The sequence below is a fragment of the Octodon degus genome, unplaced genomic scaffold, assembly GCF_000260255.1.
Source record: "Octodon degus isolate 3935 unplaced genomic scaffold, OctDeg1.0 scaffold00071, whole genome shotgun sequence".
Lineage (NCBI taxonomy): Eukaryota > Metazoa > Chordata > Mammalia > Rodentia > Octodontidae > Octodon > Octodon degus.
Window position 1 is genome coordinate 7499844 of NW_004524647.1, and position 12196 is coordinate 7512039.

At 37.2% G+C, this 12196-nt stretch overlaps 1 protein-coding gene and 1 pseudogene across 12 annotated transcripts in view; both read left to right on the forward strand.

The window, feature by feature from the left end:
• Positions 1 to 8961, forward strand: part of Clasp2 (cytoplasmic linker associated protein 2) — a 203474-nt gene extending 194513 nt beyond the window's left edge. For all 12 annotated transcript variants that reach the window (XM_023719722.1, XM_023719727.1, XM_023719721.1 and 9 more), the window contains 4 exons: positions 307 to 435; positions 3189 to 3395; positions 6541 to 6657; positions 8014 to 8961. In XM_023719722.1, the coding sequence (XP_023575490.1) occupies positions 307 to 435; positions 3189 to 3395; positions 6541 to 6657; positions 8014 to 8100 (540 nt within the window). In that variant the 3' untranslated portion in view covers positions 8101 to 8961. The remainder of the gene's footprint in view (positions 1 to 306; positions 436 to 3188; positions 3396 to 6540; positions 6658 to 8013) is intronic.
• A 1139-nt stretch (positions 8962 to 10100) lies between these two features.
• Positions 10101 to 10413, forward strand: LOC111817814 (annotated as a pseudogene).
• The last annotated feature ends 1783 nt before the right edge of the window (positions 10414 to 12196 follow it).

The window sequence follows — 12196 nt, forward strand, 5'->3', positions numbered from 1 at the left end:
TTTTTTTTTTTTTTTTTTTTGCAGTACTGGGGATAGAACTCAGGATACTATTCTTGCCAGGCAGGCGCTTATGCTACTGAGCTATCTCCCCAACTACTGAACTATTTCCCTGGCAGATTTCTTAGAAATTTAAAAAGTACAGTTTGAGTTTTCAACTGGAGATGTTAAAAGTATATAGTATGCTACATACTTTATGTAGTTGTCTAGTTTCCCTCCTTCTAATATTAAGATGTTTAAGTTACAGAAAATGAAATGTTAACATTGTTTACAACTCAAAATACTAAAAACATTTATGTTTCTCCCTAGCCTACAATCAGGGCTTTGGCATTAAAGGTTTTAAGAGAAATCCTAAGGCATCAGCCAGCTAGATTTAAAAACTATGCAGAACTTACGGTCATGAAAACATTGGAAGCACATAAAGATCCTCACAAGGAGGTAAGTGACCTGACAGTTGACTTGCTGCTTTATTCTCTTGTTGCTGTGTGAACCATGTAAGCATGGCATTGAAAGTACTCTTTCCACTCATCTCCTTTATAAATACTTACCTTGCTGGGTAAGGTAGCACACACCTTTAATCCCAGCACTTGGGAGGCTGAAGCAGGAGGGTCACTAAGAGTTCAAGGCCAGCCTGAACTGTATAGTTTCTACTGAAGAGCTTATCAAGTATTCTTACAACTCAACAATGAAAACATAATTTTTTTAAGTGGGCAAGCAATCTGAATACACATTTTTTTTCAAGGATATACAAATGGCAGTACACACATGAAAAGATACTCGAAGTCATTAGTTATTGAGAAAATGCAACTGAAACTACAGTGCAGTTGCATCTTATTAACCACTAGGAAGACAGAAAATAAGTGGAGGATAATATACTTTTTTTTAACAATGTATGAAGGAATTATTTTAATTCCTGATTGTTCACTTAAAAGACACCATCATTCATGTAATACGTAGCCCCAGTGCTTCACAAGAAGGGACCAGGCTTCAAGTTGGCCCACTTTTTGTCCCCCATTGCAGGGATTGAACCCAGGCACTCTACTACTCAGCTGCATCTCCAGCCCACGAGGCCCCTTTTCAACCATTCCTTCCCCACCTTTTCTCTATAAACAAGCTGTACATTCTGTGTGCTGCTCCATCCAGGTATAATATCTATAGTTAATGCTACTACCTAGGAGCACCGGGATCAGCCCTGTGAGCCTGAGCTGCCATAGAAGCAGCTTAAATTGGCATGAGACACATATAACATTGGGAGGTGTCCCTCCAACTCACTTCAGATAAGTCCATCTTTGCTTCCTGCTACTTTCCAGGTAAGCACAGTACCTGGGAGGACTGCCAGAACTCAGATGATCTCTAGAACAAGCCTGGGCTCTAACCTTTCCTACACCCCAGCATTTAAAGAGTCACATCATCTTTAACATTTGTAATGTCTATTTTCCCTATTTCCATATCATTATGTCACTCAACATAAAACTACAATGTTCTGTGCAACTCCTGATGAAAAATACACTTTAGAATTTGTTATACGAGGTACTATTTGAAATAGACCATCTTTTTTATGTTATTATTGATTTTCTTTGCCATGGGATCTAACCTGTCTCTCATTTATAGGATAGTTTACTTTTTGAGATGATTTGATTGAATCTTGTAAGAGTGAATCATAACTTTTAAATCTGAGGTTGGGGAGGTAGCTCGGCAGTCTAAGCACCTGCCTAGCAATCACAAGGTCCCAAGTTCAATCCCCAGTACTAAAAAAGGGGGTGGGGAATAAATACAAAGAAAGGTAAATTTATCTGGATTTTTTTGTCTTTTAATACATCAATAATAGCTCACTAAATGTTTAAAAATTAATAGGAGTTCAATTAATCACTTTCTGACCTTGTAATAAGGTCTATAGCATTCCTATTTTCTTAAGGTGTAGTAGCTGAAATGATCCTTGGATCTTGTGGTTTCTAGTGTTTTCTACTGTACTATTAAGCACTTTTCACTAGTTGAAACTGTAAGTCAGACACTACCAAAAAAGCACCAAAGCAATTATTTTTACATGATTTTAAAACTACTTTTGGGGGGTGGTTTTTTGGTTGTGTTTTTTGGTTTTCTAGGGGCTTAGGGGAGGGGTTGTTTGGTTTTTACTTTGGTTTGGTTTTTTTGAGACAGGGTTTCGCCATGGAGTACAGGCTGGCCTTGAACTCATTTATGTAGCCAGGCTGGCCTCAAACTCATGGCATCCCTCCTGTGTCAGCCTCTGATGGTGCGATTATAGATGTGTACCACCAGAGCCAGCCCTAAAGCTATCTTTAGAGACCACAGCTTGTAATTAAAAAGTAGCCATTGATTTTCATGGTGATACCAATGTTTTACCTTACTCAAACTCAATACAAAGGAAAGAAAATCACTGGGAAAGAAGGGAGATAGCATGTTAATTTTTGAAAACACCGTGATGGAGTGATTTTATTTCATATTCACACAAGCACTTTTGGAGTTGAGGGGATTAAAAATGAAAAGGACCTCATTATGGCTAGTGCAGGAGACTTCATTCATGCTTCAGTCTGGATAAGTAGAGTCCACACCCCAGCACACCTAGACCATGGTTTGATTTAAAAATTACTTTAGCCTGACATGATGATACAAACATGTAGTCCCAACTACAAGAGGCTGAGGCAGGACGATCATTTGAGCCCACAAGTTCCAGACCAACATGAGCAGCATAGCAAGACCCTATCTTAAAAAATAATACAAAATAGAAACTACTTTAGCTAACAATAAAAATAAGTAAGGTAAAATAAAGCATGTAGCTTCAAAAGTTATTGGCATTTGCTTATTTTACCCTTCTTATATTTATTATCATATTTTGAAGGCAAATACCAAATAAATCATATATGTATATATGTATTTATATATATAATATATATGTATATATACATAGAGACATAAATATATATGTATGTATATGTTTTTGATTCAAGGTCTTGCTGTGCAGTTCAGGCTGGCCTTGAGCTCACTTTGTAGCACAGGCTAATCTCGAACTTGCAGTGATCTTCCTGCTACAGCTTCCCAAGTGCTAGAATTGTAGGTATGTGCCACCACACCCAGCCAAATTTATCATTTTTAGAGCCATGGAGTTTATACTTCCAAAACATAGAGTAGGACTTTTTAAGTTACTTCCTGGCTTAATTTCCTGTTTGTTCTAGGTGGTGAGATCGGCTGAGGAAGCTGCATCAGTGTTGGCCACCTCAATTAGTCCAGAGCAGTGCATCAAAGTGCTTTGTCCTATCATCCAAACTGCAGATTACCCAATTAATCTAGCTGCAATCAAAATGCAAACAAAAGTGATAGAGAGAGTGTCCAAGGACACACTTAACCTGCTCTTGCCAGAGATTATGCCGGGCCTAATACAGGTAAGGAGTGAAGCTCGAATGAATAAGCTCTGATACATTTGCTATGTTATTTTAGGTACTATGCAAGCAACACTAGTGACTTACGCCTTCTTGTCCTTTAGGACAAAGAAAAACAAGCCAGAGGTGTAGTTAGGTGGGTGTGGATGTAGTAAAATGTACATACCATAAAATTCAGCATTTAACAGTTTTTGAATACACAATTTGCAGTACACTTACAATTTCATGTAAACATCACTACTATCCAAGTCCAGAACCTTTCCATTATCCCAAGCCAAAACTCTATGCATATTAAGCACTATCTCCCCCACATTTCTCCCTCCCTTTCAGCCACTAGTACTCTCTATTCTGCTTTCTGTCTCCTAAGATTTGCCTGTTGTCATGCTCACTTAGACAGCACTTATAAAACTCTAAAATGTGCCTGTTGCAGATCTCTCATATGTGTGAAACTATAAACATGTATCATTTCATGGCTACCTTATTTCATTAACATAATATTTTCAGGATTCATCCACATTATAACATGTCCAAGTTTCATTAATTTCTTTCTTATGGCTGAATAATAGGCAAGTTACATATATATTACAATTTGTTTATTCATGTATCTCAATATTTGGCTTGTTTCTTTTTTTTATTAACAAATAATTAGGGAACCTCTTTATAATACAGTATTTTCTTATACTTGGAGACATACATTTAGAATTTCTATGTGTTTCTGATTTATCTCAAAAATGGTTATACATAGTTAAAGTCACACTGGGGGCCTGGCCCTAGCTCAGGCCTTTAAGTGGCTGCTTCCACAAAGCTGTCAGCCTCAGGTTGCTGGAGTTCAAACCTCACACCTCTCCAGCTGCCCAAAATTGCCCTGAAGGCATTCGAGGAACAAAAAAAAAAAAAAAAAAAAGCCTTATTCCATAGTTAAAGTCACATAGATAGTATGTTTTTATCTGTACATACAAAACCTAAAGTATGAACATTTTAGAAAATGAGATTTTGTAGCATGTTTTAACTATATAATATGAACATTTTCCATCCAATGAATAATATTCTACAGTGTAATTTTGATGACTACATATATTGGGTATATTGACCTTTCCTATGGGAATTAATCACTCATGTCTTTGTGTAACTATTACATTTTTTCACTCTTCTTCTAAATGTATTGCTCACTAAATTATGAGGTCCTGAGATAAGAACCACATCTTTTTTAATCTATGTTTTGGTACTAAAAATAGAGTATATAGTATGTATGTATTGTACATGTTCTGGATACTGAATAAATGTTTGCTGAATGAAACACAATATGTGGATACCAGCAAAGGCCTCTTGTAGCTTTAAATCTCTAATTTCCTCTGATTCTTAGCCTGCATACTTACTGGGAACCTAGGAGAAAGGCAAATGAACACTAATGAATTTAAATCTTAGCATTATTTTTTTCCATGCTATTAAAATTAAGGCATATAGGTGTCAGAGCCAGAAATTAGGAGAGGCGAGAGACAATAGTATATCTGAAGAAAAAATTGCAGGTGAAGGCAGAAATACTGAAAACAAGCTGAGGTGATCTGAATCCTCAGCTCTTAGAATTATCTTTAAGTCCCTTACTAGAAGAGTTTCACATTTAGGAGGAAAAATCTGCCTAGAATAGAGCCTAAACTGAACCTGGTAGCAGTACTACAACAGAGCTAGCTTTGCAGAAGGACTTGGTATACTAGGAGGTAAGAAGAACAGTGATACTGCAGTGGTGGAGCTATATAGGAGACTTTGCTTCAAATACGGAATGCAAAAGTGCCCATTTCGTTTATATATGACTGACAGAAAATCGTTTGTGGTCTCCTGTTCAAAAAAGACAATGATTTGTAATGTATCTATAATGAAGGTATGCTAGAAAAATAGCACCCCAAAGCAAATGAAACCTTACGGTCACATTTTTAAAAAAACAGCATTTTAAAATGTAAGAAGCAACAAAGGCTCTTGAAAACATACATAATTTTTAAAGTTCATAAAGGGAGTAATTAAGCCAGGTGAGGGAATGCACGCCTGTAATCCCAGCACCCGAGAGGCTGAAGTAGCAGGATCGATGAGAGTTCAAGGCCAGCCTGGGCTACAATGTGAGCTCAAGGCCAGCCAGAACTATATAATAAAACCCTGTCTCAAAAAGAAAACAAAAGAAATAATTAGACAAGAGCTTTGAAAACAGCCAACAGGGCCAGGAATATAGCTCAGCAGCACAAGAGCCTCCCTGGCATGCGCAAGATCCTGAGTTCCATTCCTACTCCCTCCTGGCTGTATGATTCCATAACTCCTATCAGTGTGTATCTCATTGGGCACTGAACATTATTTATCTGGCATTAAACATTTGGACATTGAGTGCAACATTCTTTGAAGTGTTATTGTAACAGGAAAAAATGTAGCAGGAGAGAGGTTGTTAGGGAAATAGACTTACAGCTAACATTAGGCCTGAACTATCTCTCAGCCATAGAACACTTCCCTATGATGAATGAGGCCCTGGGGCCCTAACTCCTTACCAGAAGATTGCCAACGCCTCTAAACAAATTAACTCATAAAGGCTGGGGATGTAGGTCAGCTGCACAAGCACCTGCCTGGCAAGCACAAGGTCCTGAGTTCAATTCCCAGTATAAAAATAAACAAAAGGCTATAAAATAATTAAATTAGGATGTATGCTGAGTGGATGCCACATGTCATTATTATAAAGACTATGTAAAAAATGTCAGAATGGTGAAAAATACAATGAATAGTTTGACAGAATGTTTATTATGAAGAATATATCATAGCCGACTATCTTGATATTTTAATGTTTCTGCCTTTTTTAAAAGATAAAATTATCAGGATTTTAGCAAAGATAACGTTTCTCCCAAATAAAATGCACATATATATATATATTCAGATGTTGACTCAAAAATACTTTATGAGCTCAGTGTGACAGTGTACACTTACTACTTGGTCCCCTCTGCTTGGGAGACCCAAGGTCAGCGTGGGCAATTTAGCAAGACATCTCAAAATAAGATTTTTTTAAATACTGTGGTTGAGCTCTTGCCTAGCATGCACAAAGACCTGGTTCTTCTGTCTGTGTAAAAAAGGTAGTTTTCTTAGATCCCTGGAAGTACTAACAATGTGCTTTTCTCCCTAGGGTTATGATAACTCAGAGAGCAGTGTGCGGAAAGCTTGTGTCTTCTGCCTAGTAGCTGTTCATACAGTAATTGGTGATGAACTAAAACCACATCTCAGTCAACTCACTGGCAGTAAAGTAAGTACTGCTGCATCATGTTTAAGATGGTAACCATACAGCCAGACACAGTGGTGCACGCCTGTGATGGGAAGCTAGGGCAAGAGAATCGCAAATTCAGGGCCTGCCTGGCAACTTAGGGAAACCTTGACTCAAAATAAAATAAAGGGCTGGTGATATAGCTCAGTGGTAGAGCATCCTGGGTTCTGTTCTTAATCCTGAAGAGGGAAACAGAGGAAGAGAAGAGAGGAAGGGGAAAGAGACAGACAGACACAGAGAAACAACATGGGGCATATTAAAGGGTAAATTTGTTTTTCAGCTTTTAATGGGTCAGTCTTTGCGCCTTTAAGCATCTATTTATTCCTTATTCTTCCTAATACCCTTACTTTCCTATTTCTACTAACATCTGTTACTCAGGTAAAGTTAGCAATTTGGTAGAGTGGTTGACAGAAAATATCAACAGCTTCTGGGTATCTGTCCCAGCTGACTTCTCTCCCACCCCCACACCCAAATCTTTACTTCCAAGGACCGTTTCATTAAGAGTAGATTGTTGTAGTTACATATTTGTGAATTACTTTATATCTCCTAAAGTGTGGGACACTTGATTTTTTTTTGTTTGTATGAACTGTAATAAATATTTTTTCTCCTTGTCCTCATTTAATGACCAAGTTCCAGTCCTGAAACTAGGTATTTCATTGACTTGGTCACTAAACGAAGACTTGTGGATAGTATGTACATAACAATATGAAGAACAAAGAAATAATCAAAGGAGACTCCAATGTGATGACTTTGCTTGTATTTGCATAACTCTATGCAGTACTGTAATGTATAACAACATAAAATTACAATATTGTACTATATAATCAGCAAAAACTATAGTACTGTTTAAACCAAGTATACTGTACAGAAAGACATTGAGGCTTTATAAAAATGATGTACAGATCCATACCCAAGAAAAGGATGGTTGTAAGTCAAATGACATGCCTTGGTCATAAGTCTGAACAGTCATTCACCAGGTGAGTCCTTAAATGAAGAATATCTGTGTCACTAAATTTTTATCAGTAGTAGCTTGGACATAATAATAGCCCCTGGCCTAAAGATGTATCCTTTGTAAATTTGTATTGATTTATGTTTGTAACCAGGATCTCACTATATGGTTCAGGATGACCTTCAACTCACTATGTAGCCCAGGCTGGCCTGGAACTCACAGTGATCCTCCTGCCTCAGCCTTCCGAGTGCTGGGATTAAAGCATTTGCCACTATATCTAGCTAAGGGGTATCTTTCAAAGTGCACATATATGTACAAGATTTTTTAATGACCATCTCATAATTTTGAACGGCTTTCTCAAATTACTTATGTTTGGCTTGAATCTACAGATGAAGCTACTGAATCTTTACATCAAACGTGCACAGACAGGTTCTGGAGGAGCTGATCCCACTACTGACGTTTCTGGACAAAGTTAGTGAAGCTCATTGAAGTGAACTAGGTCTCTCAAGGAAAGGACAGACAGACCACCCTCATCAGTGAAAATAAATTCTCAAATACATCTTTTGGAACTTAATCATTGTTTCCCACTTTGGGTTTTTTGTTTTATTTTTGGTTTGTATTTTCTGTAATAGACGGCTATCCTCAGCCTGCATGTAACTTTTATGATAGTTATTCCAAATTCAAGAAGCAGTATTAACATTAATTGGTCAATACAAATGATTTTTTAACCTAATTCATCATTTCACATTTGTACTTTGTCTTCCCATTAACCTTTGCCAGTGTTATGACTGTATAAATTTTTTTAAATGCTGGTTAAACAGGAATGCTTAAAGCTTTAAAAGTTTTAACAGTCTAAAACATTTTTTGCCTCTATTCAAGTGCAGAATAATATTTTTATTGCTACTTTGAGTTTTGTTCTGTATCATGTCCTATGCTAGAAATACTGAAAATGATGTGAAATGAAGCAGGACTAACTTTAGCTTCAGCCAGGCTCTGTTACTGTGGTGGTGATACATGTCATTAGTTGCAGCATCTTTGAGGTAGTCAGTAGTTTGAAAACTAAAACCTCAAAGACAGATGTTACAGCATAAGCCAGTTCTACAAAACTGATAACTGTTTGTTGGTCATTGATCTTGCCATCTTTATTTAAAGCCATGTCCCTTCTACGACCCCTTAAGAAAGCTGCACCAAATCATCTGCGTGTTTTTTTCTTGACACTATTAAAAAAGGTTTCGTTGCAGGGTCTTTTGGTTATGTTTGTTGTGAATGATGCTTTTTTGTATTTATTAATATCAAATTCACTTATGAATAAACTTGATAATGGAAACAGACAAAAAGAATCAAGTGCATGTGTGTCCTTGACTGTCTTCTGTTTCTTAATTTAATAACTAATTATGAGACATAGGAGCCAACCAGCACCTTTTCTTTAAATGGTGAGACCTGGTTTCCTTTGACCATGAAGTTGTCTTACTTGAAACGTTGCTCCTGATGAGAGAGAAGATGGTGCCAAGGCTATCTTGTATAATAGGCTCAAATTCTCTACCTCTTCAGGGCTGATACTTTTCACTGAGCTGCTGCCTGTAAGTGTCTTTTGGAAAACAACTTAATGGGTGAAATTTTTTGTTACTTCTAAACAAATTTTTGTAATCACCTTTTGCTAAACCTGTTCTTTTCACATGCAGCCAAGCTTCACAATTACCAGTTTGGGTGAAAGGCCAAATTAGATGATTTGGAACAAGGGTACTAATGATTTCTCATCTTATCTTTTTAAAATCCTAACATAAAGTGAATTTGACTGGAAAGGCAAATGGCTATTAATGAAGCAGTTTGCTGTTGTTACAGAATTATCTGTACTTTCTTTAATTGAAAAGTTGTAGAAATGTATGTAAAGAATTTAAGACAAGAGTACTGAATGGATGATTTGTCATAGGCTTTCTCCTTTGTTTCTGTTCTAGCAGCAAGAAAATAGTTTATATCCTCTCCCCTTACCTGTAACAATTTTATTTTTTACTGTTAATGACATTGTGTATTTATAGTTTTATGCTTACTGTTGTGCATATACTGGCAATAAAACTGTACATAACATTACTTGAAAAAGTTAATATATGTCAACTGTTTTCTGTCTCCTTTTGTAACAAATCACTTAAGTAGGTTATTGGGGTTTTCTAACTTTAAGAGAAAGGTCTGTATGAATATTTTAAGTGCATCTAAAGAAAAAAATATTAATAGTAGCAGTCAAATCCAGATTATACAGCTATTTAAATGTGACAGCCTCTTTTAAAAAGAGAAAAGGAGAAACTTCCACTTCCAGTTGGCTCCACCTGGAAGGTTGAATAATGTGTGTCCTGAGAGGTCAGAGTGTAGTCGGCCTTTGCGGAGCTGCCATCCTTTTTATTCATTTTTGAACCAGTTTCACTAAGTTGCCCAGGCTGACCTTGAATAGGGAGGGCATCTTGCCTCAGCCTCCCTAGTAGACATGGCGCCAGGGTATGGGCATGGACAGGAATGTGGGCATCCTAAGTTAGAATTTCCAGACTATAAAAATGGAAAATAGAGGTGACACTATGAGAAACAGTGCTGAAGAAGCTGGCTGCACAAAGCCTAAGGGACCCATGGGGCCGCAGTGAAGGTTGGAGACACGTGGGTGGCTTTGCACACAGTGGTTCCTTTCTTGGAGCAGTCTTAAAAGGATTCAAGTGGGGATTTGCAGCATTTGTGGTGGCCCTCGGGGCTGAGTATTACCTGGAGTCCCCGGCTAAAGCTAAGAAGCAGCGCTGAAGGTGGTAAAGAGAAAAGAGTTGTTTTTTTTTTTTTTTGAGACAGGGTCTTACTATGTAGTGGAGGCTGACTTTGAACTCACTATGTTGCCTAGGCTGACCTTGAACTTGTGATCCTCCTGTCTCAGCCTCCTGAGTACTGAGGTTATAGGTATGCACCACTACTCCTTGCGCCAGAAAAGACATTTTAAACATTGAACTTTTTAAATTTAAGTTTATTGATACAATTTAGATATACAGATCACATCATAGGGGATTTGTACCTGTACATAATATATCCTGGTTCTTGTTTTATTTTCCCCAATCCTCTCCCTTCAACCCCTTTTCCCCTCCTTATTTACAAAGCTTTGTTTCCATTTTTTTGCCCTTTTTATCCTCCCAGCTCCCTCATTCCCTTTTTCTTTTGAATAATTTCTTTCTTCCACAGTACCTGTTGTATATTTTGATCCTTATTTACCCTTTTGGTTACTCAGACCAAAGAAATGATGCAGTCTTTACACCTGTGTGTTCATTTTATTTTATTTAAGAGTATGGTCTCAAGGTAAATCCAGAGGGGCTGGGGAGATGACTCAGTGAAATAAGCGCTTCCCTGGCAAGTGCAAGGGCCTGAATTCAATCTCCGATTCCGCAAAAAAGAAAAAAGAAAAAAGAGGTAAATCCATTTACCTAGGAATATCTCAAGTTTATCCTCCTTTATGGCTGAGTAATACTCCATTTACAACATTTTTAAGAAGCATTTTTTTCAGTTGAATGTATTTATTGACAATCATTTTAAACTATGTAAAATAAGACATTTAATGCCAATTTTATTTTTATATTTTTAAAGAGAATGCAAAATAGTAATAAAAAATTAGAAATGGGCATTTGAATTGTTTCCAAGACTTGGCTATTACAGCTTGCACTGATACAAACATAGGTGCACATATATTGCTGTGGTATGATGCTTTTAATTCTACAGGAAGACACACAATAGGGGAACAGCTGGATCAAAAGGGACCTGTAGTCCTAGTTGTCGAGGAGTCTCTACAGTGGTTATACCAGCCTGCACTCCCACCAACAGTGGAGAAGTGTTCCTTTTTCCTCCCAGTTCCTCCAGTATTTACTATTGATGTCTTGGTGGCAGCCATTCTCTCTGGAGTGAGATGAAGTCCAGATTTGATTTGATAAGTCCAGATTTGATTTGATATGTATTGTTTTGATATGCATCTCTAATAACCAGATATGTTGAACATTTCTATATACATCAGTTATTAAGACTGTCTCAAGCAGTGGCTGTGACTCATCCTCATGGCTGACACTGACAAAGGATCTACAAAGTGTGGTACAGGGCTACAGACTACGTGAGGGGACGTGACTGACCTTATCAGATACAAAAGTTACATTTCTTGCTATATAGGTCTTGCTTTATCTTGGTCTTAACGATCCAGCAGAAAAGTATAAAAACGAGGTATATAAAGTTAAGCCATATTAATACGATGAGCTGTAAAAGGCTCAAGTCAATAACTTCTGAGGATAACCCACTAATATTATAGACTGCTAGACAGTGTTAGATTGTTTACACCTACAGTATTTAGATGCCAATAGAATATCCACCTCTGACAGGACTAAAAAAAAGGATAAAAAGGGGGGATACAAAGGAAAGGTCATTTTGTATATACAAAATAGGATAGATATACAGCTACTTTCGCTTAATTCAATGAGAAGAAAGAGATGTACTAATAGTGTTTGGACAGGATATCCTGTCTGCTTCTTGTACTATGGATAACCACTAAGAAGATAACAATGTACAATGTAT